This window comes from Enhydra lutris, unplaced genomic scaffold, assembly GCF_002288905.1.
Source record: "Enhydra lutris kenyoni isolate GAN:26980312 unplaced genomic scaffold, ASM228890v2 scaffoldscaffold48, whole genome shotgun sequence".
Classification (NCBI taxonomy): domain Eukaryota; kingdom Metazoa; phylum Chordata; class Mammalia; order Carnivora; family Mustelidae; genus Enhydra; species Enhydra lutris.
In genome coordinates this window covers 8083225-8110395 of record NW_019154132.1, presented here as the reverse complement: position 1 = coordinate 8110395, position 27171 = coordinate 8083225, and the positions used below count along the sequence as shown (strand labels likewise).

Below are 27171 nucleotides of genomic sequence, written 5' to 3'. Positions count from 1 at the left end.
CAGAAAGAAATCTGAAGATGCTGGCCTTGATTGGAATGATGCAGCCTGCCAACACCTTCATTTTGGTACAGTGAAACTGATTTTGGACTTCTAATTTCCAGAATGCGACAAATGAATTCCTGTTGTTTTAATCCACCAAGATGGTAGGAATTTGTCACAGCAGGCATAGGAAAGCTAATACATAGGTGTTTCCTCTATTTATCAGGTTTCAGAGATTTGTACATATGTTTATGTTCTAAATTACTCCTTATCTTTCTGGATTTTTTATATTCTTCCTAATTTTTTTCCTGATTGCTCTGTCTCAGATTGAGGGAGATATAGTAAAGGCTCCTATTATTCCTGAGTTTCTACTTCCCCTGCCATCTCCTATTGTATCTCCTGGTAAAAATTTTCTCATGTTTCTGGGTATGGAACATTAATCACTATTTTTTTTAAAGATTTTATTTATTTATTTGACAGGCAGAGATCACAAATAGGCAGAGAAGCAGGCGGGGGGGGGGAGCAGTCAGAGAGGAGGGGGAAGCAGGCTCCCTGCCAAGCAGAGAGCCCGATGTGGGGCTCCATCCCAGGACCCCAGGATCATGACCTGAGCCAAAGGCAGAGGTTTTAACCCACTGAGCCACCCAGGCACCCCCATTAATCACTGTTTTATCTTTATCCTATATTGTAGCCTTTAGCATTATAAAGTCCCCTTTGTTCTTTCGGATGTGGGATGTGCTCTTGTAAACAGCATCATGTGAATTTTGCTTTGTTAGACAGTTCTAAAATCCTTTTTGGGGCACCTGGGTGGCTCAGTCAGTTATGCACCTGCCTTCGGCTCTGGTCATGATCTCAGGGTCCTGGGATGGAGCCCTGTGTCAGGTTTCTCTGTTCAGCGGGGAATCTGCTTCTTCCTACCCCCCTGCCACTCCTCCTTGCTCATGCTCCTCTCTCTCTCTCTCTCTCTCTCTCTAGTAAATACAAAAAAAAAATCTTTAAAAAATAAAATCCTTTTCTTTTATAGGTGAATTAAACTTACATATTTATTAATATAATCATATACTTGGCCTCAGTTCTGTTAAATGGGTACAGGCAGACATACAGCCATCCACTTACATGGTCTGCTTTATTTGCTTGCATTTTCTCTTTCTTTTGGTGCTTAAGACAGCTTATGTATTTGCCCTATGGTTACTTTTAGAATAATACCTTTATATAATAACTGAGTCCTCTCTTCTTGGATATACTGCCTATCACTTACCTATTATGGACAATATTGGAATTTGCTAGAAATCTTTTCTTTCTCCTTCCCTCCTGCTCCTTCAGCACCTAATGTGAAATAATAGCTTTTTTTCTTCTAACCAACACCAATCAGCAAGCTAATCTCAGTTCCATATGTTCTTCATCTTATCTCCCCACTTTTGATAATTATACAAATAGCTAAAGTTTTTGATAGCTATACATTTTTTATAGTTATATTGTTCCTACCATGCAGAGAAGACAAGCATTGTATAATGACTACCTCCATTATGTCCATCATTTAGTCATGGTACTAGAGATAATCAGGGACACCTGGGTAGCTCAATGGGCTAAGCCTCTGCCTTCAGCTCAGGTCATGATCTCAGTGTCCTGGTTCTTTTCTTAACAGGGAGTCTGCTTCCCTCTCTCTCTCTACCTCTAGCCCTGCCTACTTGTGATATCTCTCTCCCTCTCTCTCTCTCTTTTCTCTCTTTATCAAATAATTAAATAAAATCTTTATTTAAAAAAGATAAAATCAATTCCCCTTGAATATAGAAGTCAAAACTCAATTTCCTAGATTAACTTACAGCCTTGCACACAAGCACACAAGCAAGTGACTAAGTTCTGCAATCAGAACTTTGATCCAGAGGTGTGGAATGTTAGGAAGCCACTGTGCATGGACCTGCCATTTCTGCTGAAAAAGCTAGTGGCCCAGGCATCCAGCTTCCACAGGTAATGATGAAAGAGAAGTTTCCCAATGATTTGAAGGTCATGTTCCTGAGGCAGAAGCGGCATTGATGCTTTAGCAGTGGTAACTGCAGTAACATCTAATTTCTGGTGTTTGTACTTTGTAGCCATGACACATATGGTAGAAGTTCCTCAACAGGCCAATTCTCCAACTTGGTTTTGGAATCCTAGGTTTGAGATTATTTCTCTAGCCTCCAGCCTAACATTATTGTGAACTTCCTAAAATCCTCTTCTGTACTTCCTGCCTAGAGTAGATACTGTTGATTGTATCCAAACATCCTGACTTGAATCATACCTGGAGGGTCACACATCTTCTACTATTTTTGTAGAGATTGAATGATATACATTATGCTAACACACTGAGCAGACACTCAACAGTGCTCAGCAAGGATTAGTTTCCCTCTGGGTTCCTGAGGAGGTAAATAAGGAGGGTACACAGGCAGCCATGGTAGATCATGTTGAAGTTTCTGAAATAGATCTGCATTTATTAAAGACATATTCAAGCACTGGACATGGAATGTCCAAACCTCAAATGTTTCCTGGAATCTCTCTGGTCTATTAAACTCAGGAGCAAAGGTAACAAGGTTTATATACATGACTGGCTATATAAGTCATGGGGCCCACTGCAATATGAAAATGCAGGGTTCTTAAAAAAAAAAACTATAATGGGGGGATGGGGGGGGCTCCTGGTTGGCTCAGTCAGTTAAGTGACTGACTCTTGATTTCAGCTCAGGTCATGACCTTAGAATCGTAAGATTGAGTCCTGCATGGGGCTCCATAGTGGGCAAGGAGCCTGCTCGGGACTCCCTCACTCCCTCTGCCCACCACTCCCCTCCCCCCAGCTTACACAGGCATGCACACATGCATGCACACATGCTCTCAGTCTCTCTCAAAAAAAAAAAAAAAAACTATATATATAATGAATTTCAAGATGGCAACAGCAGAGCATTAAACCAACCACAGGGCACTTCTAAGCTTGCATGCCCATGAAGCTTGCCATGTCCATATGAAGCATTTCTGATCTCTTTCTCATCTGTTATTGTTAAGAATAGAGAATATGACAGGGACATCTAGATCCCTCCATTGCCACCCTTAACTTCTGTTTAAAAAGTAAAAGTTAAAGTTAAAAAACTTCAGGGCTTAAAGGGAAGAAGTTTCTAACCACATTAAAACAAATTTTCTTTTTAATTACAAAATCTATCTGTAATAATTTGAACTGGATAAATTTAAAGATGATATCCTACCTATTTATCAAATCTTACTCCCTCAAATTATCATTTCTATCATTTAGGGGAATATACATTCAGTTATTTTTTTTATCCTGGAGCTCAAATCATAGTTCGGGTCATTTAGGTCAAAACTTATATACCGTCCACTGGAATTATATAACTATGGAATTTTTAAAATGTTTCATTATAAACAGAACCCGAACCTAAATACTGAAAATAGGTGAATTTTCTCAGAGAACTGGCCTTTTTAGAAGTAATGAAATAGTCGTTCAATTCTCTGTATATGGAAAATAGAAAATCAATGTGCAATAATCCACTTCCACTGGAATTTCCTTTGTATTTTGTTTATGTTGATTTGACCAACTTTCCTTTTCCTTACATTTGCTTCTGCTGCCAGTGTTAACTCATTTAGTATTTGGGGGTAAGGAAGGTATCATACATGGACAGCATTTCCCTATGAAATGGCCATATTTCTGAATTAGTGATGAGCTACCTTGTAGTACTTCATTTCTCTCAGACTAATACACATTTTGTTTCTTCACTTTTCAATGTGGAGAAAAAAATTCCAGAAATCTTTTGGAAGTAGTCCAGGCTTCAACGTACACTACACATTTTCTACTTAAAGACATAAGCATATAACTGCTCAAGGGGAAGATGTTATGTGCATTTCTTATGCGCTTGATAAAAGCTACATAAATTAAATCAATACTTTTATCTTTGTAGTACTGCAAATAAGATCATTAAAACTATTGATGGCTGATTTTCCTGGGCCACGGGAATTGCTTGATGGTATCTAATATACCCAGTGCTCTATAAATAATCTTTAAATTTTAACGCTCTGCTACTATTGAGCTGTATATTGAAAGAAGAAAAATTTGTTTTTCCAATACAATTAAAATCCCCATGAATAATACCCTGTTAGAAATTCTTAATAGACCATGAACTCTTTGCTATTTAATTTGATTGTTCAAATTCGGAGATTCCCAAGCCAAGCTACGGTAAATGTCGATTCCAATTATGCATAAAAAGTCTCTTAGCATGCCAAATCAGCTAACCAGTTAACTCTGCCAACCAGGACAACAGCCTGCTGTCTAGAAATGGGCAGACTCCGTCTACTGCAACACCAAAGCCCGTTATGCCAAAAGGTCCTCAAGAGCTCCAAGAACTCACAGAATTCTTTGCCACCCCCTCTCCACCTGTCTTACACCCATCTTTCCGCCCCGCCCCTTACCTTGACCCCGCCTCCTCGCTCAGGCACGTTTTCCACGCCCCCCTGCGTTCAGCCAATAGCTGGTGCCGTTTGTGGGAGCGGGCCTTCCCTCCCAGCCAATGCAGGAGATCCTTGCTGTCCTGGTCCCGCCCCTGCCAGGAGCTCCTGCCGGAAGATGGCGGCGGCCGCGGAGTTGACGCTGCTGGAGAAATCCCTGGGGCTGAGTAAAGGGAACAAATACAGCGCTCAGGGCGAGCGCCAGGTGAGAAGCGGGGCGGCGTGGAGGGGAAGAGATGATTAAGAGCGGGGGCCCTTTGAGCCCAGGTAAGATGGGCAGGCCGGCAGAGGCGGAGGATGCGGCTCTGCTCCCCACGTGTCTGCGCCGCAGGGCGGGCTGGCTGGCTGGGGTCTCTCGGTCTCCTGCGGCCCTGGCTCCTGACGGTTTCAGGGGTATCTGCCTTCTTCCGGCTTTGTCTGAACTTTTCCTCCTGGGAAATGTCGTCCTGTTTAAGGAAAGCGAGGAGGGCCCTCAGAGAGCCCTTAGGCCGATCTGAGGACCCCGTATTCAGTGACAGCACGTACTGTAACATTAGTTTTCATTCAGTGTCCAGCAGCTACTCCAGAGAGCTAATGGGGTGTCAAGTAGCACTGTGCTGGGACTGGGGAATGCAGCAGTGATTGAGAAGACGGACACACTCCTTCCTCCCAGGAACCTTGGCTTCAACCTGGGTAGACAAAGATTGCTGCTATTTTAATTACAGTAAGTGAAAAATGCTGCATTGAAGCCGAGAGAGGCTGAGAGAGCACATACTTGGTCTTGGTCCAATGTGGGAGATTCAAGGAAGGTTTTTCTGAGTTCAGGTTCAGTGTGAGACGTGCAGAGAATGAAGGGGAAGGTTAATACAGTATGAAGCTGGTAAGATATAAGGACTCAGATTTCTCAGGACAGTGAAGAACATTTGTGTTTCGTTCATAAACGTTGTTTAATGTGCTTGGAAAGCATTAGAAAATGAGAACGATTGTAAGGAGACTACTTTGGATAGGTAACATTTTTTGCCCCCCCCCTTGAGATTTTTTCCATGTGATGTTTATTTTTTGTTCTTAGTTTTTCTGTTCTTCATTTGGTTTATTTTTTTTTTTTTAAAGATTTTATGTATTTATTTGACACAGGGGTGGGGGGGAAGCAGGCTCCCTGCTGAGCAGAGAGCCTGATGTGGCGCTTGATCCCAGGACCCTGAGATTGTGACCTGAGCTGAAGGCAGAGGCTTAACCCACTGAGCCACCCAGGGGCCCCTCGTTTGGTTTATGTTAAAAGCAGTCCTAGTGTAGTTTTTACACGTAAGTTCAACTGAAGCCTAGGAAGGTCTTGGGGCTCGCCTAAGATGAACCCACTGATTGGAGACCAGGCCGCCTGCTTTTGCTTTTTCCTCTGGTCTCATGCTGATTCCTTCCTTTCACCCACTGCTCCCTAGTTTGGTTTCTGTTTTTTAGAGAACATTGCCAAGACATGAGTCTTGCCTTCAGGAAGCTTACCTAGTATGAGAAATAGTCATTGGCAGTTAACTTAAGGCAAGACAGAACATCTACCTGTTACGCCCAAGTTTCGTGTCCAAGAGACCACCAAGGAGCCAACACCAATGCAAGCACACGAGGGTTTATTTGACAAGCTTAAGCTTGGGCCCAAGTATACCCGACACAGTGGAGTAGGGACCTGGACCCCGAACCAGATTACAGTCAAGAGTTTTTAAAGACAGAGTAGGGGTGGACTTGGCAGTAGGTGATTGGGCCACGATCACCATCCCTATGTTCTTGTGATTTATTACAGTGTTAAGCTATCCTATTTTTGACATGATTTATTACAACGTCAAGCTATCCTACTCCTGACATGACTTATTACCTCGTTAAGCTATCCTATTCCTAATTGGTTTTTGGTATGGTGTGTTGTTTTCAAAACCTTTGGTCAGTCTTCCTGGAGCCAGGGGTCATTTACTGGTCACAGAGACCTAAGATGGCTGCCGGGGCCAAGATGGCTGTACTTATGTCAAGGCTAAACTTGAGGTGGTACAGCCTTGTTTTTCTTGGCCTCCACATACTAAACAGAGGAGATGTTGCTGAGGAATGTGGAGGAGAAAGTTAATTTTGACTGTGAGAGTGAATTCGTAGTAAACTTCACAGAAAACCTGGTGTTTAAAGTGTGTGAGACCAAAATTATGAAAGATTGGGAAGTTTGGGACAAGGAGTAGACCAATATGAAAAATACTACAATGTGAAGTAAGCCCAAAATTATAGTTTGAGGGTAGTTGTGAGGGCTTTGTGGAGTTCAGAGTGTGGTTTCTTATTTTAATTGAAACTTTTTTGGTGGGGGGGGGATCTTAGCAGAAGGCAACTATTGAAAGTTTCTATTTCTATTTATATCTTTGGTGAAAGGGATGGGAATAAATAAAAATATTCGGTCTGTTTTTTGGTGGGGAAGAGACAACTGACAGCAGTAAGCCAGCAATGGTGTGAAAATGTTGGGGGTTGGGAGCAAATTGTCTAGAAAGAATTCTTGAACCATCTTTCGTGCAAAGGGGGTGGTTTTATTAAAGCACAGGGACAGCACCCATGGGCAAAAAGAGCTGCACAGGAGTTGTGAGGAGTGACTGATTATATACTTTCAAGTTGGGAGAGGGCTAAGGATAGCATTAGTCCCTAAGGAATCTGGAAGCAAGGTTTCTAGGATCTTGCGGGGCTAGCTGTTGTTAGGAAAAGATCATTTATGACTGTCTAGTAAAACCTTAGTCATGAGACCTTTCAGACATGTATCAGTGGGCCATATGCTTGGAGGATGAGTACTAACATATATCCTGGGGGGTAGAGATAAAGGAAGTTTTGAAAGGGATTTTTATTTGTTAAGGAAGACTTACAGGATCCTGGAGGTCAGGCTACTCTTAAGCTAAGGTTGCCTTTTGCCTTTAGCAAAGTATTAACATCAATGGAGGCAGTTGAGTTCCTAGAGGAATGTCACTCTGCCTGTCTCGAGGACTTGTCATTGGGCTGTAAGTTGTAAGGAAATTTAATTTTTTTCTTTTGCCTTTGTTCTCCACATCAAGTAATAAAGCATTCTTTGCAACATTACCAGTTACACAGTAGTCACCTATCTGTGTATCTCCTCCCCTTCCATGGTTTCGGTATCTGTGGTTTTGGTTACCTGTGGTAGCCATGTCCAGAAACAGATGATTCTCCTTCTGACATAGTGTCAGAAGGTCAGGAGTAGCCTAGCACTGTGTCAGAATGCCTACGTGATTCACCTCGCTTCATCTGATTATATAGGCATTTTGAAATCTTGTATCATCACAAGAAGAGTAAGCGCAGTAGAATAGGATATTTGGAGAGAGACCAACCTCATTCACATAACTTTTATTACAGTATATTGATATAATTGTTCTACTTTATTGTCAGTTATTGCTGTTAATCTCATACTACGGTCCCTAATTTATTACTTCAACTTTGTCATAGGTATTTATGTATAGAAAAAATATAATATATGTAGAGTTTAGTATGGTACATCAGCATATTATATTACTTAATAGCCATCAACGATGATTACTTAGAAGACCATGGCATCCTGAAATGAATGTAGAAAAAGTATATATCCCACAATTGCAACTACATAAGATTTGTGTACTTTAGGCTGTAGGAAGGAAAGAGAAGGGACTTTCAAGTCAATCTTACTTTATCCAGACCCTGATTCTGCCATGACAAAGCAGGTGACCTTGGTTCTTTGTCTGTAAGATGATAATGAAATGACTCACCAACTTAGAAGGTGGGATGATAAGGTAACTGGGAAGTTTTGTTTATTTGTTTGTTTGTTTGTTTTTTAAGATTTTATTTATTTATTTGACAGAGATCACAAGTAGGCAGAGAGGCAGGCAGAGAGAGAGGAGAAGCGGGCTCCCTGCTGAGCAGAGAGCCCTATGCAGGGCTCCATCCCAGGACCCTGAGATCATGACCTGAAGCGAAGGCAGAGGCTTAACCCACTGAGCCACCCAGGGAAGTTTTTGAGTTAGCAATGTAGGATGGTGGATCATTTATTTTTACAAATAATTCTCTTTAGAATTAAATGTCATTTCTCCCACACGCTCATTGATTGCAAGTTCTTTTTGTTTTTCTTTTTTGCTTTTAAAGTATAGCATACCTTCAGAAAAGCAAATAAACTTCAGTGAGTTACCACAAAGTGAACACAGGTAGGTAACCACACAAGGAACCAACCAACAAGAAATAGAACAATAGAACCAGCATCCCCAGAGGGTTTTTTTGTTTTCTTGTTTTCTTTCAGTGCATTTTTTAAAAGGATATATTTCGTGATCTTAGAGGTGGAGGCTTCATTTGAATGTGAAGGCAAAAGTGAAAATTCTAGGAGCTAAGTAGTAAATGGAAAGTAGGTGAGAAGGAAAATCAGAGTGGCTTTCATTACTTCCTTTGACTTGTAGAAGGTAACCTTTGAATCTGTATCTGTAAAAGGTTAATATCTTTGTATACTTTGCAGAGTCCTGTTGACCTATAGGTGAGCATGAAAGGGCCCCGCAAAGTGTAAATCACTTTACAAATACAAGGTACTATTTAGTGACTGCAGAAATCAGCCATTCTTCCTAAGAAAATATGCTTTTTTGGTTTGTTGGGTCGTTTAGATTGTATATTGTTACTTGTAATTGGTCATCCTCCCCATCAGATGATACCTTCCATTTTTTAAAAATTTCTCATTGTGCTTTAAATTTCTTGGTTGTGCGGGCGCCTGGGTGGCTCAGTGGGTTAAGCCGCTGCCTTCGGCTCAGGTCATGATCTCAGGGTCCTGGGATCGAGTCCCGCATCGGGCTCTCTGCTCAGCGGGGAGCCTGCTTCCCTCTCTCTCTCTCTGCCTGCCTCTCTGTCTACTTGTGAGCTCTCTCTGTCAAATAAATAAATAAAATCTTTAAAAAAATAAATAAATAAATAAATAAATAAATTTCTTGGTTGTGCATCAAGAGCATTTAAATTAATTGTCAATTTCTTATAATCTGAGTCTTTGTATTGCTGTTCTAATAAGGGAAACAAAAACTGGACTATTTTTCAGATGATTACCTGAAGCCCAGACTATTATCAGTGGCTCCAATTATATTTTGGAATGTTTTTTAGATATAAAATATTGGCCAACAGTGACTTCACTCTAAATGATTCAAAAATTGGTAGATACGCAATTCATGGCAACCAAGTCATTGTCACAGTCCATACCTGTGTTAACAAGATATAATTATATTAGATCGCTTATCACTAAAACCAGCCCAGATCTCATTTGGTGGTTCTAACTATGTTGACATTAAGTCAGCATGACTGTAATCATATTCTTTTATTATAGAAGTCAGGTTTATTTAAGTATGTTCATCTTGCTAAAAGAGGATATTGGTAAACTTGATCAAAATTAATGCAATATTATTGGGATTTCCATTTTTTCCTCTTTTGTATGCATGATTATGAATTAATGTAGAAACATTGATTTTTTGCAATGTTACTACCGGTTTCACTTGAAGCATCTGTTATCAAATTGTAAATAACATCTTAACTACTATTTTCCTGATTTTCATTTGAATATCTTAGTATCTTAGAGTAGAATCCTAGGGCATGTGAAAAACCAGTGAGGGATTTAGCAAGTCCTTACAACTTGAGGTCCTGTTGAGATCTGTATTTTAAATTTATCAAAAGAATTTTTTTTCTTTTTAAGATTCCAGTTCTTCAGACAAACAATGGTCCAAGTCTAACAGGACTCACTACTATAGCAGCTCATCTTGTCAAGCAGGCCAACAAAGAATATTTGCTGGGGAGCACTGCAGAAGAAAAAGCAATCGTTCAGCAGTGGTTGGAATACAGGGTAACTCGAGTAGATGGACACTCCAATAAAGACGATATCCGCACTCTGTTGAAGGTATTGTGACTTCTCTTTAGAGGCTAAAACGCATGAACTGTTTGTAGCAGGAAGCTCTCTCCCCTGGGATTCACTAGCCGAAGCCATTGGCCTTCTTGTTTCCTTCTGCCTCAGGGTAATTTGTACCTGTTATTACCTATGCTGGAAACAGACTCTGCCTGCCATCCCCCTTCAGATCTCAGCTCAGATGTCCCTTCCCCAGAAATGTTTTTGACCACCTCTCTCTATCATATGCGGGTCCTTGTTCTGTATGCTTTTTCTTTCTAACACTCATCACAATCAACCATTATTTGCATGATTCTTTTTTTAATGTCTTAATACTTAGTTTCTCCACTCAGCAGTAAAGTACTTTCTCGAAGGCAAGAAGGAAATCAGAATCATTGGGAGCTACTGAAAAAACCCATTAGATCTGAAAAAAACCCACATTTTTTTCCTTCAGACTTACTGCTTTAAGATTTGTATTTTCTTTCCAAAGAAGCAAAATCGGAACAAAAGAATCTATTGATATAAGGTATAAGCTGAATATGGCTCCAGAGTCACCAGCAGTGAGAAACATTCTAAATGATATTTTTTATTATTTACATAAAAATAAAGCAGATAAAAAAATTTTCTTTTAATAGAAGCTTAGAATTTGAAGGAACCTTAGAGATATCCAGGTAACCACATATCACTGCAGGAATCCCTTCTGTTTTGTAATTTTGTTCCCATTAAAATATAAACTGGTAATATAAGTTGTGAAAGAAGGTCTCATAGAACTGAAAGCTTTTCATTGATCACTCTGGGGGAAATGGTTTAAACTATATTTTTGAAAGATATCATCAAGAGAACTGATAAAAAATGAATTTCCGACCTTGTTCCTTTATAGGTCTATCCTGACCAACTATACATGCTTAATTAATATCCATACTGACCCCTCCCACTGTCCTCTGCCATGCTCAGCAGCCTTTCCAGAGTGAAGCAAGCATGTCTTCCCTTTAAGTGAATGTGGGATTTCAGGCAAATGAAATATAACTATCTCTTAAAATTTTCCAGAAACAAGGATAGTAATAAAGTACTTCATTCTGAAAGATGTGAACAGGATTTCACCAAATTGGGTTTATAAGTTCAAAGTTGTATTCAGAGATTGGGTATTAAGAACATGGAAGTACTTCCACCAAAATGTTGTATCTGGGATATGTAAATATTATTGGAAATTCCAGTGAAGAGAATCTGACTAGAGATATTGCCACTTTTGAAGTGTAAGGAACAGGCTATTTGGTTGTCATCCTTGCTCTGTCAGTTTCCTTACCTGTACCTGTGCTGATGCAGTTCTAAGGACAGTGGTACAGTGACCCAGTAGACACAGTCTTTGCCTCTACAGGGCTTAGACTAGTGGAGGAGACAAATGTATGTATAATGGACCACAGTGTGATTTTTGGCCATATGAGCATAGGTGAGAAAGCGTTGTTTTCTGTTTTTGTTTTGCTTTTTGCTGTTTTTATTTTAAATGCAGTATATACTTGTTATAGAAATTTTTAAAAATATAAGGAAAAAAAATTCTCAAGCATCAGTAGTCCCACCAAGAGAGAAGTGCTGATAACACTTAAACTTGGTCATCAGATATTTATTGAAATCCCTTCATGTTCTTTCCATGCTTTTCTTTTCCATAAAGATATGTGTGTGTGTGTGTGTGTGTGTGTGTGTGTGTGTTTTAAAAGTGAGCAGCTATTGGCTGCTGTAACTTGCATTTTTTTGTTCACTGACAGTTGCGAACATCTTTCATGTCCACAAAATATTCATTGATGCTGTCTTTTTGATAACCTCTTAGTATTGCCTCATGTAGGTGTACCAGGATTTAAATAATTTTTTAAAATTTCCTTGTTTGCATTCTTTGCCCATTTTTAATACCAGGCTATTTATCTTCGTATTACTTATTTTCTTACTCTCTTAAAGTTCCATTTCAGGCTAAAACCGCTATTCTAAGTTTAAAAATGGCTCATAATTAAGGTAATATATAATTTCAAAATGACAGGCATTACAAAACACTAACGGTTGTTGAATCTAGATGGGGAATATATAGCTGTTTATTACCTGCTTTTTCAATGTTATTAGAAAGTTTAATACTAATTAGGAAACAAAACCTCAGGTAGAACTCTCTAGGGGGAAATGTTTGTTAAATTTTGGTAGTGGCATGCGAAAGATTTGTTTAAAACATACGAATATTGAATGTTCTGTGAATATTCTGAATATGTGAAATTCTGTGATATGGCAGAGAAGATTTGAACTATATCACTAATCAGAAAAATTTTAATTATAAAGACATTTTAAAGACGACAACCTTGAGAGTCTCTATAACAAAAAACTTACAATGGATTCTAAGAAAATATACTCTGTACAGAGCAGTGTTCAGTTACTGGTTTAGACGTTTTTTAAAAATGCTTCTTTAAATTGAAGATATATTTGTTTTATTCTTAACTTTATCCAGGTTGTTTCATTTGAAGACACTTGGAGAGAAATCATCTCCATTCACAGATCACTCTAGAATTTAAGTGGTAGCTCTTTATATAACAGTCTCTTTCACCCTCTGTACCCAAATTTTACTTTGATTTTTCTGCATTTGTCTCACTTTTATCCAATACCTTTATGCCTTCATCTGTACCAACCCTAGCAATTCCATGTTTATATAGTGTTTTGAAAATTACTGTCTTTAGATGAAGACATGGGCATACTCAAAGAGATTAAATTCAATTCAGCAAATATATGGAACTACCATGTGCCAGGTATTTGGGATGTGATTTGAGAAAACAAAATGTTCTCTACAGTTTAAGGCGTTTTTCTGGAATAAATGCTATTGACCACTGAGCAGTGTTCTGTAACTAGTCCTTAGAGGAGGAGCCTGTGAGAATACCTGATAATAAACCATGTAACAGATTTATAACCTTTGTCTAAAGGTTATAGGAATCTTTTGTCTCATTTGATTTGAATGCAGCATAATCAATGCATCATGAATTCCTGTGCTGTTAAATTATATGTTAATTTTGAGAGGAACCCAAAGTATTCATGTGATTTTTTAAAATCTACATTTTTTATTTTCTCTGGGAGGTAATTGATTAATTCATGTTGTTCTGTCAGACTTTACTTCTGATTTGGATTAGGATTTCTTAAGATTTTTATTTCATTTTTTAACATGTACTTTAATTCTTTTTTTCCTTCAAAAGTGTTTATTCACCATTGAGGGAGCTCAGTGCTTAGTAGTATTTTGTTGTTGTTGTTAAAGATTTTAAATGAATTCTTTTGTGTATATAACTTAACATTGCATTTTGATGATTGTGGTCTGGAGAACAAATGGCAAAGGACTTTCTGTAGGTTTAAGTGGTGTTTAAAACTGGAGTCTTTTGGGGCGCCTGGGTGGCTCAGTGGGTTAAAGCCTCTGCCTTCAGCTCAGGTCATGGTCTCGGGGTCCTGTGATCAAGCCCCGCATCAGGCTCTCTGCTCAGCGGGGAGGGTGCTTCCCTCTGCCCCCTGCCTACCTCTCTGCTGACTTGTGATCTCTGTCTCTCTGTCAAATAAATAAATAAAATCTTTAAAAAACAAACAAAAACACCTGGAATCTTTTAGGGCGGCTCAGTTGGTTAAGTGTCAGACTCTTGGTTTGGCTCAGGTCATGATCTCACATGTTGTGAGATGGAGCCCTGCATGGGGCTACACAATCAGCATGGCATCTGCTGGAAAATTCCCTCCCTCTGCCCCTCCCCCACACCCACGCCTGCATTCTCTCTCGCTCTCTCAAATAAATTAATAAATCTTTTTTAAAAAACTGTGGATATTTTGCAGGTATTGGAAAAACTAGATCTCCAATTGTGAAAGAATGAAGTTGAAGTTAGAATGTTACCTTACACGATATATAGAAATTAACTCAAAATGTATTGAAGTCCTGAATGTAAAACGTAACACTATAAAACTCTTAGAAGAAAACTTAGGGAAAAAAATATCATGTTATTTGATTTGGCAGTGATTTCTTGGATATGACACCAAAAGCATAGGCAACTAAAGTTAAAATGGATAAATTGGACTACATCAAAATTTTAAACTTCTCTGCATCACTGGACGTAATCAGCCAGGTGAAAAGTCAACCCATGGAATGGGAGAAAATATTTGCAAATCATATAACTGGTAGAGTTAATATCTAAAATATATAAAGAACTCCTATGGCCCAGCAACAAAAAAACAAAGAACCCAGTTAAAAATGTAAAATGGTGCAGTTGCTATGAAAAACAATATGCTGATTACTCGAAAGATCAAAGTAGAATTATTGTGTGTGTGTGTGTGTGTGTGTGTGTGTGTGTAATAATTCTACTTATGGATATATACCCAAAATAATTCAAAGTGGCCTTTAAAGAGATGTATATACACCCACATCCATAGCAGTATTATTGATGATAGCCTAGAAGGGCCCAGTGACGGATGACTAGATAAACAAAATGTGGTATATATGTAAACAATGAAATTCTATTTAGCCCCAAAGGGAAGAAAATTCTAACTCATGTTAACAACATGACTGACCCCTGATGGTGTTATGCTAAGTATAAGCTAGTCACAAAAAGACAAATGCCCTATGGTTCCATTTACCTGCAGTATCTAAAGTTGCCAATTCATAGAAATGGAAAGAGTGGTGGTTGCCAGGGTCTGGGGTGAGGGGGAAATGGGGAGTTGTTTAATAGAATAGAGTTTTAGTTTTGCAAGGTGAAAAAATTCTGAAGACTGGTTACACAACAGTGATACGTACTGAATTATACACTTAAAAGTGGCTAAGATGGAAACATGATTGTATTACAATTAAAAATTTTTAAATATACATATGTAAAAATACAGCAAACCAATAAATTATAATCCTCTTAAGAGAAATTGTTGAAGAGCTTTTATGTTTTAATGGAAAAAGTAAATATAACAACATAATTTACAAAATTATTTCTGCCCCTCCCAAAATTGGTATCTTTGAAATGGTCATAGATGGCATTTTGAATAGCATTTTTTAATGTTTTCTTATTTCTTTAAAATAAAATCAGACTAATAACATTTACCCTATTTTTTAAAATGAGGTGACTGGTATATGATCCATTCCTTTGATTCTGAATCTATTAATGTCAGATTAAATTTATCAAATTAAAAAGGAGTGTTTTGTTTTCTCATAGTCTTCTAAATGTTTGAAGTCCAGTGATATGGTAGTTAACTTTATAATTACTGTCTTTTTTTTTTTGAAGATTTTATTTATTTGATAGAGCACATACACATGTGCATGAGTAGGGGGAGGGACAGAGGAAGAGGGAGAATCTCAGACTCCGTGCTGAGTGTGGAGCCTGTTGTGGGGCTCGATCTCACAGCCCTGAGATCATGACTTGAGCTGAAATCAAGAGTTGGATGCTTGCCTGGCTGAGCCACCCAATTATTACTTATTTTTAAATTAAAATTTTGTTTTTATTTGTTTCTTTTAGGATCTTAATTCATATCTTGAAGATAAAGTCTACCTTACAGGATATAACTTTACCTTAGCAGATATCCTATTGTACTATGGACTTCATCGCTTTATAGTGAGTATTGTTAGCTTTTTTCTCTGTAATGTTCAGAATGATTTTTATTTGTCTTAAATCAAATTTGCATTTTCACCTTCTCAAATAAAAATGAATTATTTTTATACAAGGTATGTTATGCCATATTCCTTCTACAGTTCCATCAAATATAGTAGCTTCCTGTTCTTTAAAGTGTTTACTTCCTATCATTGTTTCTACTCTTGTTCACACCTACTTCTCTTGCCACTCTTTGAGTTGGACCGTCATCATTGCCTGGCCCCCATCATCACCATCCCACTCTCCTTCTAACATCCTAATTGCAGTACCCCATATTCTGTGCAGCCTCTAATCCTTAGCTCTTAATCTCTTATGCACTAATCCCATCATTATCTGAGGCAATTGGATTCCTTTGCATTTTCCAGACCTATATACTTTGTCCCCATCCAACTTAGATCCCCTTTTATGTAACTTCTGTAAGTATCTGCAGCTTCTTTGCTCCATGGTGCATTCACCACCCTATGCCTGTAAATCCCCACCTCTTTTTCAGTTCTAATAAATGCCTTCAGTCCCATGGCTAGGCTGAGCTCTGTTGGAGTCATCCCAAAGTAGAGATTGGTACCACTATAAATTTATACTATCCAGTTTCAGCCAGGCTCTCCTATAAATCAGCTCTTTCGTTGCTCCCAGGCATATTTCCAGACCTTCAGTACTTTCCTTAACCCCATCCTTTCCCTCCCCGTTTATCTTCAGTCATTATCACAGAGCCGTCTTCCCTCTTTCACCTAGAAATTGGAGACTGTTGATTCGAATGCCGTCATCTTCCAGCCCACTGCATGCTCGTCCTCATCTGCCTTGTCCCCTTTCACTGCCCTCTTACTGAACTCACCCTCCTGCCCCGTTTCTGGATCTTGTCCCAAATTTTGTATCCTTTCTTTCCCATATGTGCAATTTTTCCCCTTATCTGGTCAGTCTCTTTATTTTTTTAGTTTATTTACATATTTGAGAGAGAAGTGCGGTGGGGGAAGGGTAGAGGCAGAGGGAGAGAGAGCATCCTCAAGCAGACTCCCCACTGAATGTAGAGCCCAACTTGGGGCTTGATCCCAGGACACTGAGATCAAGACCTGAGTTGAAATCCAGAGTCAGACGCCCAACCAGTCAAGCCACCCAGATGCCCTCTGGTCAGTTTTTTAAAATTTTATCCCATCTTAAATTTATTTACAAACATTATATGGCACTCACTATGTTCTCCATGCTTTATAAATGTTAACCCATTTAATCCTTACAGCAGCCCTACAAGGTAGGTGCTATTATTATCATCCCCATTTTACAAATGATGTGAGGGAGGCACGGAGAGGTCAGATATCTTCTTTGAGATCACACAGTTAGTGGCAAAACCTGGTCTGGAAACCAGGCAGTTTGGCTCCAGAGTTTGTGCTTCCTTAAGTCTCTCTGTACCTAAACATCATCCCAACACCCAGCTTCTCCCCGTGGGAAAAAAATAATCCATACATTTTTCTGTATTCCGCACCTCATGCATCTAATTAATCGGGTTCTTTTGTTTCCACCTCCTGGATGCCTCTGTCATGTGTCTTCCTGTGATCCTGGGTGACATTGCCCTAGTTCCAGAATTCAGTATCTTCTGTCAGAGCTATGAAATGGCCTCCTGCCACCATTCTCATCTCATACAGTCCATCTGCATTGCCACTGGAGTGATTTTTCTCACAATTGTGTCTTTCTCAAAATAATTAAGTAGCTCCTCACTGCCTGGGATGGGAGCTCCTCCTTCATGTTGACCCTGCCTCCCCTGCCGGCCTCATTGCCCTTGTTCTCCCCACACACCCCTCTCTCAGCCGTAACATACTCCCTGGTCTCTCACCTGTGCTACCTCTCCTCAAGATCCTCGCACTGCTTTTCTCTTTGGCTCCCAAATTTGTTCACATTTCCGCAGGTGTCACTCAGCTGCAGCATTGACTTCTGGTGAAGCCCTCTCAGGCTCCTGAAGCATACTGAAGTGCCCTTACCTCTGTCTCTCTCTGTGCCTCACAGACTCCCTCAAGCTCTGGTTTGTTTCAGTTTCTGCTGTCATTCTTGGAAAATTTCTGTCTCTTAAATCGTAAACTGCTTGAGCCAGACATCGCAGCAACTCATATCTGTAACACTACCGTCTGACGTAATTCCTCCCACATGCATAGCCTCTGCCCTCTTCTCCGTAAACTGAATAACATAGTGGATTCCTCTAGATCTTTCAGTTTACCTCATAACTCGAAAGGAGATGGGGCTAGTAATATTATCCTTCTATGAGAGAGAAGGAAACTCGGGCTTGGAACATCAAGTGCCTTGTGCAAAGACACAGCCTGGGTTTTGGAGGGGCCAAAACAAACTTCATCTTCTGCTGCAGGTGTCACAGTGTATGGGGACGCCTGTCATACACCATCAAATACCATAATGTATGATAATATTTCCTCATCCCCCCTCAAGCTCTAATTCCTCAGTGGATTTACTCAATCTATTAAACACCGTTTCTCTAAAATCCCTAAGGGATTGTGCTCAGTTCTATAACATTATCATGGTAACCACCTAATAGGATCTTTCAATCACTGCTAGTCTCTATTATTACAACTATATTTACTGAGTTCATTGTATATGTCCATAATACTGTTCTTGAGAGACATAAATACAAAACCCTATTTTTAAGCAACTGTTGATCTCTTCACAGAGGTAAGACTGTTTCACATGAAAAGAACTGAATAAGGCAAAGTGCTAATTTCTGGTCAGAATATTATGGAAAACTTAAAGAGGCAAATAGAATAAAGTAAAATGGAGAATCATGAAATTGTCAGAAAAATATCTGCAGGATTTGGATGCCTTTGGCTATTTAAGGGAATTTGTGTTGTTTTAGAAGGCTTATGATAAGTTTGAATATAAATCTTGCCTATAAGTAGGATGACCATCTGATTTCTCATCTAAAACAATAGTTTTGACAGTGAAAGGAGAGTTACTAATAATTATTGGTACAACCGGAAAAAAGTAGAACAAATGTTCCTTGTACTTTGAAAAGATAAGACTCTATTTTAAGCAAAATAAGGGGACTAAGGAGGATCATGTCTTATTTCTCTTTGTACCCGTTCCAGCTCTGAGCACAATGCATCTTACAACTAGATGCTTATTGAGATCAGCAATACTTAGCAGTCTCTTCCTCTTCGTACTTCCTGTTTTAGGTTGTATATCTTTATAGTGCAGTCTTTAGTTTATGCTTCAGTATGATTAACTCTAAAACCTTATTTGAATGTGAAGACAGTATAAGTAGAACTGAAGTAAATTTGATCACAGCAGCCTTCTCTTATTTTCTAGATTCGAAATATTTTAGTAACTTTTAATGTAGAATGGTGATGTGGCACAGTTTACATCATTTCAAAATACAAAAGCCTCTAGCTAAAGAGAATTTGCTGTTATGGTATCTACCCATCTTTATCCCGATGGCAAATCTACGGTCTTTAAACTAGGAGGTGTCCATTGCTTGACTTGAGGGCAAGCCCACTGTTAAGGCCATGGCTACTTTCTAGAGGAGCAAAAGAACAACTTATATCTAACAACAGCACCCTTGTAGGCATTTTTAAAACATTTAAACATGGCATTACTTAATTTTAAAAGCTGAATTTTAGGAGAAATGTCATCTCTAATCTTATGTGTGATGCTGTCAGCAGGCTAGTGAAGGCCTGGCTTCTCGTGGCATAGAGCTCTCATTAAGGACAGCATCTCTCCCATGTAATAAAGTGTAACTCTTGCAAACCAAGTGTGTATTTATGTTTTTCTCTGTTCTGGCTTATGCAGGTCATGCAGTAGGGAAAGGAAATATTCAGGAGGAGGGAGCTTGTCTGGAACTTTTTGGCCAGCAGTGTGAACAAGGTCATAATTCTATAAAGCAAAATAGTAATAGCACAGGCTACAGATTTATTTAATTATAAGTTCAGGTGCCCTGGAGGGCGTTTGATTTTCATGCAGGTTAGAAGTGTTTTGTTCCAGGGACGCCTGGGTGGCTCAGTTGGTTAAGCGGCTGCCTTCGGCTCAGGTCATGATCCCAGCGTCCTGGGATCGAGTCCCACATCGGGCTCCTTGCTCAGCAGGGAACCTGCTTCTCCCTCTGTCTCTGCCTGCCACTCTGCCTACTTGTGATTTCTCTCCCTCTCTCTCTCTCTGACAAATAAATAAATAAAATCTTAAAAAAAAAAAAAAGAAGTGTTTTGTTCCATGCAGCATGTTAAAATTCAGGTTACATTAACAATATTTAATGATAATGTGCCCGTTTATGTTTCCTGTTTTGGGATGTATATCCCCTTTACATGTAGTGACTAGGATATTGTGAAGGATATTACACTTTTCTTTTTCAAAATAACAGTGAGTAGAATGATATGTAAACCATTCAGCTTACTGTCCCTATGCGTTCATGAAATGAGTCCATAACCAAAATATCTCTCTCAGCCTGGTCTGTGTGCAGGTAAAGTACATCTGAGAAATAAACACCTTCTCAAGGAACTCCTCACAGACTCAAAGCTTTGCTGTGATAGACTTGCACAGTGGTGTTAAATGACATCCCTCTTGACTTAGGTGTAAATATATCCAGATGAGAAAAAGGGGATTGTTCAGTATTAAGTTCAGGCAGAGTCATTATAGCTCAGGTTGGCTACCTGTTCACATTCACGAGACAGTTTCTTGTACTTTGTTTGCTTTGGCAGTATATTTATTTTTGCCCTCATGCATTCCTTCATTTATTTGTTCCCATTATTAAATACTTAATACATAATCAGCACAGTGTACAAAACAGCAGTCAGGGAACCTTCAAGTCATCAGATAATCCCACAGTATTTTGTTTCATTGTGAGCCCAATTTTAGTTGCGGCTAAGTTACTCTAATTATAAGATCTGGTCTATCTTAATTCCCTTTGAGGAATATTACGTTGTTCTTCCTTTGTGAACCTGCCAGTTAGTGTGGCTGTTTATTATCCTACCAGTGACTCATTGCTTTCTTAAAGTGATTGCACTCATAGATAGCCATCCCTGTGAACAGACTGTTACTCAAGATTATTGAAATCCTTTGTAGCGTTATGTGCTGCTTGACTATGAGATTGTTATCAACTAAAATACATTTGTTTTGAAGTTAGGAACACCAGTGGAGGTACGTTGTTCTTTTAGAAAGAAAGGAAAAGTACAAGAAACAGCTTCAGTGCAGTCCAGGAGCACCAACCGTAAAGAATGTCCCGAAGGTAGCAAACCGGCCTCTCGCCCCGATCTGGAATGGGTCACTTAACATGGTGCTCACATGTCTCCGTGGGAAATTGGTGACTAAGAATATCATCTCTTTGGCTTTGAAGGTTCAGACTAGATATAGGGAGCCAATATAAGTAAAAAGAGATGATTAGGTAGAAGGAGCCAAGCATCATCGCTATAGACACACTGGCATGTGGGCCAGTAAGAAACAGGAAGTGGTGACTGAAAAGTCACATTGTGTTTCCTGCTGTAAGAAAGGAAAAGAAACTAGCCAACTAGAGAGGGATGCTGGAAGACCAATGTTGTACATGAAAGGACCCAGGAGATTCCATCTAAAAAGTTCTAAAAAATTGTAAGGTTTTTCTTTGCAGGGGAGAGATCTGTGTTGTGTTTGTTTACAGTAAATTCAGAAATAAAATGTCTACCAAAAATGTGGCAGAGATAAATTGAGATCAGTTATAAATTTCTCAGATTCATGGGACAGGCTCCAAAGTTTAAACTAAAAAGAGGGTAAGTGGTAACCTGAACCTTTTGGGAAAGTTCTTGTGTATTTTTGGCTAACTTTTCTGAGGGAAAATGAACAGATTTACATTCTCTGAAGTAGATCATTTAGTTAAAAATTATTGGAATAAATTGGAAATGTTAGCAGAAGCTTTAGAACCTCTTGGAATAAAACTTACTTTGTACCGTGGCTCCTGGGTGGCTCAGTCAGTTAAGCATCCGACTCTTGTTTTCAGCTCAGGCCATGATCTCATGGTTGTGGAAGAGAGCTCTGCATTTGACTCCATGCTCAGTGGGGAGCCTGCTGGAGAGTCTCTTCCTCTCCCCCCACTCACTTGCTCTCTCTCTAAAATAAAAAAATCTTAACATTTATTTTGTACCCCCAAAAAAACAGAAAATGACAAATTCCTTTGTGCCATGAGTCTACTCATAATTCTTACACTAGAGACTTAGTGTGAAATTTTTAAGTTGGAGAATATTGATTTTGTTGTGTGTAGTATCTTGTTTTCGCAAAAGAGGTTTGCTGAAGTTGATTTCAAATATATGTATGTACGTATGTATGTATGTTTGAATGAAGAAAACTCACCCCCCATTTCCTGTTAGATTTGTCACTGTGTTTACTAGTTGTTGAGATTTTTAAAAAATCTTGTGTCTTCTTTTGAAGTCAGTGATGAGGTTCACATATGGGAACAATTTAGAAAAAGAATGAAATGTCAGCTCTTTTACAAAATATGTTTTACCTTTCGAAATATAAACTGATAATTAGTTTATTCTGTAGTGGTTGTTTATTTGCCTCCTGTGTACAGACCAGGAATAAGATAATTCTTAGGAGTAAGATAAATCTTAGGAGTAAGATAATTCTTAGGGATAAGATAATTCTTCATATGTGAAGCCATGAATTCTCTTTTAATAAAAAGTACCTTTTATATTAAGAAAAGACATTCTTGGCCAATTTTTTTGAGTAATGTGTTAATTTTGTACCTCCAGGCCATAGATGAACGATATTATAGGTGAAGCAGTTATAGTAACATATTTCTGATAACTAGATGTAACCCTATACCGCCTTAAACAAGATGAGTATATATTTATAATTTGTTTAGCAGCTTATAAGTAAGGACCTACATCTGAAACTTAACTTTTTTTTATGTAGCAAAAGCAGGAGACTCACTACTAATAATTTAGGTAAACTGAGCCAACAGAGTTGGACATCAGAGGCTACCAAAGACAATGTTCAGATATCAGATATTGATAGAATAATATCCTCATATCTAAGGTAAAAAGGAAAGCAGGATGATTTGTATCAATTTTCTTTTTAAATTACCTCATAGTAAATATGAAATGGGAATATGAGTTCAAGTAAACATTTATTGAGAGAATACTATGTGTCTGCTTTTAATTTTATTAATACAGTTTTGTATTCTGCAATACACTTTGCCTACTAGAGTGATTTGCCCTTCAGTGTTGTTGACTCAGTAACATAGCAGAGTATTTGCCTATAGACATGAATATATGCTAAATTCTGAACAGCCACAAGACGTCTGTCTCACTAGACGTACCTTCCAACAAGCAGCCTGCTAACATGTTTGAACCACAGGAGGGTTTTTTTTTCCTCTTGTGTGAATATGCCAGTTCGTTTTACAGACACTTGTAATAGTAGTTGAGTAAATGTTAATTTAACAACATGAAAAGGAGCCAGCTACCCTATTCTTTTTTTTTTTTTAAGATTTATTTATTTATTTATTTGACAGAGATCACAAGTAGGCAGAGAGGCAGGCAGAGAGAGGGAGGAAGCAGGCCCCCTGCCGAGCAGAGAGCTCGATGCGGGGCTGATCCCAGGACCCTGAGATCATGACCTGAGCCGAAGGCAGAGGCTTAACCCACTGAGCCACCCAGGTGCCCCAGCTACCCTATTCTTAAACATGGGTCATAGCTGTAGTTACTGCCCCATTGGCTCTCTCTTTATCTGACAACTCTTTATGATTCCAGTCCAAGATTTGTCTCAGAGAAAAGTTTCTGAGTCACCTACTCTGGAATTGGAGCCCAGTGAAATGATCAGCACCAACTGTTCTTTTTTTCATCTTTCTCTAACCACATCTCTGGGCATTCTTGTAGCTTGACAGGAAATTGTGTGACCTACTACATTCACTGGAGATAGAGTTCAGTTTTGTAGCAGACCAAATTGAGAAGGTCTTTTGTTCATCTGAGGCACATGCCACTGGAAATAGCCCTTCCTTCTTGTGTTTGGCAATAATCACTTGAAATTAAGTGGGTCATTGTCTCCTTGAATACAGTTTTTCCCCAGAGTTTAATAGAAAGGAAGTGTATATTTTTTTCAAGTTTACATGGTATTCCCTTGTTAAGCATGTTAAAGCCTAATAAAACTTGCTTTTGGATTTGCTAAAAAATATTGTAGAAAGAACCAATGTCTTAGCCTTTGAAAGCTATTGTCTTCCTTTCTCCTATCTTCCTTTCCGAAAAGTAAAAAACAAAACTTTCTGTTAGTTTGATGATCAGAGCCAGCGTCCCGAACAAGAAAATATGGAGTCAGAACAGCTAAGATAAAACAGCACTAACATCCTGTTTTGCAGCTTAGACAGGATCATACCAACATTCTGCTTTGCAGCCTTTGCAGAAGTGACTTCTGCAAAACGTTCTAAAATAAGACAATTAACCACAGAAGTATTTGTCAATATCACAGGCAAGAGGTAGTTAAGACCTGAGCTCCCAGATGTCAGCAAAAAAAAGACCATCAGCACATGGACATTAACCTAATAGACATACGTACTTGAACAAAGCCCTGATTGCTGAAGAAAGTTCTGCAAAAGAGTTCATAAAAACCCCTAAACTTAGAAACTCTGAGGGCAGCCCACTCAGGCCCCCCTTCCTCTCCAGGAACTTCGTACTCTTCCTCAGTATTTTCTTTGCTGTCCACCAGTCTTCATCTGGACCTCTTCATTCTTCGAAGCAGCGCAGCCTTGGGCACCGAGGGAACCCAAGTTCTGTAACACTTGGACCTCCAGATGCTGGGTTAATGTAATTCTTGCGTTTGTTGAAAATTTGAGACTTCCCTAAAAGGCACGCCTGGTGTTGAACTGAACGTAAAAGCATCAAACAAATGACTCTTCTAAGTGGCTGAAACTCTTACTCCTATCTAAATATATTGGCTTTTGAGAACTGGAGTTTTTCTCCCTGAGTTTTCTATCTTCTACGCAAATGATTTTGAAAATTGTTCTTATGCAATGTCTGTGTTGTGTGTGTTTTTAATCTCTGTTTAGGTTGACCTGACAGTTCAAGAAAAGGAGAAATATCTTAATGTGTCTCGCTGGTTTTGTCACATTCAGCATTATCCAGGGATCAGGCAACATCTGTCCATTGTTGTCTTCATCAAGAACAGACTATATACCAATGCCCACTAGAAGCTGTCCATGACACACAGAAGCGTGATCACAAATATTTTAAATGGAAAGTGTATCATTCTGGACCAGAGAAATAATGTAAATGGATATGCAGTCATTCTTTATTTGCTGAAGTTGGAATAAACTTACTTCTGAAGGTTTTATTTGTTCTTTAGTTGAAATTTTGCAACTTTTATGTAAAAATTCAACTGTCAAAACTTGAGTTGAGATCAAGTTACAAATTAACCTTTTTTTAATAGATGAAACTTATTTTAGTAAAACTTGCAAATCAGTGGCTTAATCTTAAGGGAAAAAATAGTCCTTTCAAGTGGCTGACAAACTTGGCTATTTATCAGCCTCCTTCTCATATTTTACAATTCATTTTCCCCTTATGGATATTTACAGTAATTTGTGTAATAAGAACTGTGATAAATTGTGCCAGGGACACAGAAAGGGAAAACAGATGGATTCGTTTTCAAATATTTATGTGAGCCAGTAAATGTGGTTGAAAAAATCTTCTTTGTTTCTTTCTTTCCTGTAGTCAGTATTCATTGAGGTGAAACTAACTACTGAAGTGCCCTGGAGGGAGCTGGAGTAAGACTTGTTCAGTGGAGTTAATGGTTCTTTTGTTGTTGTTGGGCTCAGTGGAATATGCAGGGAATAAAAACAGGAGGGGAAATTACTGCTTTCTAACTTCAGACTTGACAGCGATCTAGATTTTTCTAAACTAAAAGCCAACTCAAAGCTGCTGCTGAAGCACTGTAAAAAACAAAGACGTGTTATTAACAAATGTATACATTTTAACACTTGCTGGCTGATTAAGTAATCAGTTATTGAAAGCTAAATATGGGATATTTCCAAATAATAAGGAAAATAAAGCCTTTGAGTGGCACCTGGGTGGCGTAGTCAGTTAAGCGTCTGCCTTTGGCTCAGGTCATGATCCCTGCGCCCTGGGATGGAGCCCCACGCCAGGCTCCCTGCTCAGCAGAGTCCTCTTCTCCCTCTTCCTCCACCCTTCATCCCAGCTCATGCTCTGTCATATTCTCTCTCTCTCTCCTACTTGCACACAGTCTCTCTCTCAAATAAATAAAATCTTCTTAAAAAATAGAGCCTTTAGCGCTTTACTGTTTCATACTATTTTGGTGCTGGTGCTGAATCTGAGTAGTATACAATTCAAAGGTCAAGTGAACACAGAGATTTGGGAAATAGACAGCCCTGTGGTTGAGTTCTGCTTTTATCACTTACTAGCTATATGACCTTGAGCAAATCAGTTAGCCATATTTCCTTAATCTATAAAAATAAAGCTAACTCTAAGTTAGGAGGATTAAATGAGGTAATACATCGGAAAAAGCCTAACATAAAGCCCACGTCTATCACTACAGTTTCTTAAGACCGCCCCCCATTTTTGTCCTTCATGTTACTAAGTCAGATTTAAGAGGCCAACTGTGGGTGATTCTTCTGTAATAGATGGGACAGTTTTTATCAGATTAGATCTCACATTTCATTGCCCTTGGGAGCATTTTTAATTTTATAATACAGCCTTTAAATTAGAAACGGTAAACTTATATTTGCACACTGAGACTAGAGGAGTCTAGTCTTGGAAGCTAGTATGTGTGCCATAGAGGCAGACCTAGTCTATGACTTTTATGTAAAAATAAAAGACCCCAGCAGGGTCTGCTACAAGCATTCCATGTCATGTTTCGCTGCTGCAAATTCCTCCTTCCTCTAACACTTCTCTCTCTGCTCCCAGGACTGCGGTGGGGGGGGGAGGTAAGGGAGGGGAAGCAGGACAGGATAGACGAGAGATGGGCTACCCAGCCTTTCCTTTCCAGCCGTTTCCTCCAGTCAGCTTAAGGAAAGGATAAGATAACACCTGTCTACCTCTTTGCCAAATGCGCTCTCTTCCCATGTCTATCTTGTGAGTATAGGTATCTTTGCATCTGCTAGTCAGTTCTTTACACAAGGGCCCAGCATTGCTTCCACAGATATTACCCACTGCTATTATATGGTATATGGCAAGACTGCCTGTCACTAACTTGGATTCTTAGAGGATGACGGTATGACAGAAATGTAAAGACCTGGCTCCCATAAGCAAAAGTTAGATAATGCTCTCGGCACCTAAAACA

The 27171-nt window shown here is 39.0% G+C and overlaps 1 protein-coding gene across 2 annotated transcripts; it reads left to right on the top strand.

Annotated features, from left to right (window-relative positions):
- The first annotated feature begins 4543 nt into the window (after positions 1-4543).
- LOC111156750 (eukaryotic translation elongation factor 1 epsilon 1) lies at positions 4544-25560 on the top strand. 2 transcript variants are annotated; one of them, XM_022517814.1, is made up of 4 exons: positions 4544-4663; positions 10139-10339; positions 15811-15906; positions 24926-25560. In XM_022517814.1, the coding sequence occupies exons 1-4, from the start codon at positions 4577-4579 to the stop codon at positions 25064-25066; spliced, it is 525 nt and encodes a 174-aa protein (XP_022373522.1). In that variant the 5' UTR covers positions 4544-4576; the 3' UTR covers positions 25067-25560. The 2 variants fall into 2 exon arrangements, with proteins under 2 accessions (XP_022373522.1, XP_022373521.1); XM_022517813.1 differs by lacking the exon at positions 24926-25560 and adding an exon at positions 18190-18380 and having other exon boundaries at positions 4565-4663.
- The last annotated feature ends 1611 nt before the right edge of the window (positions 25561-27171 follow it).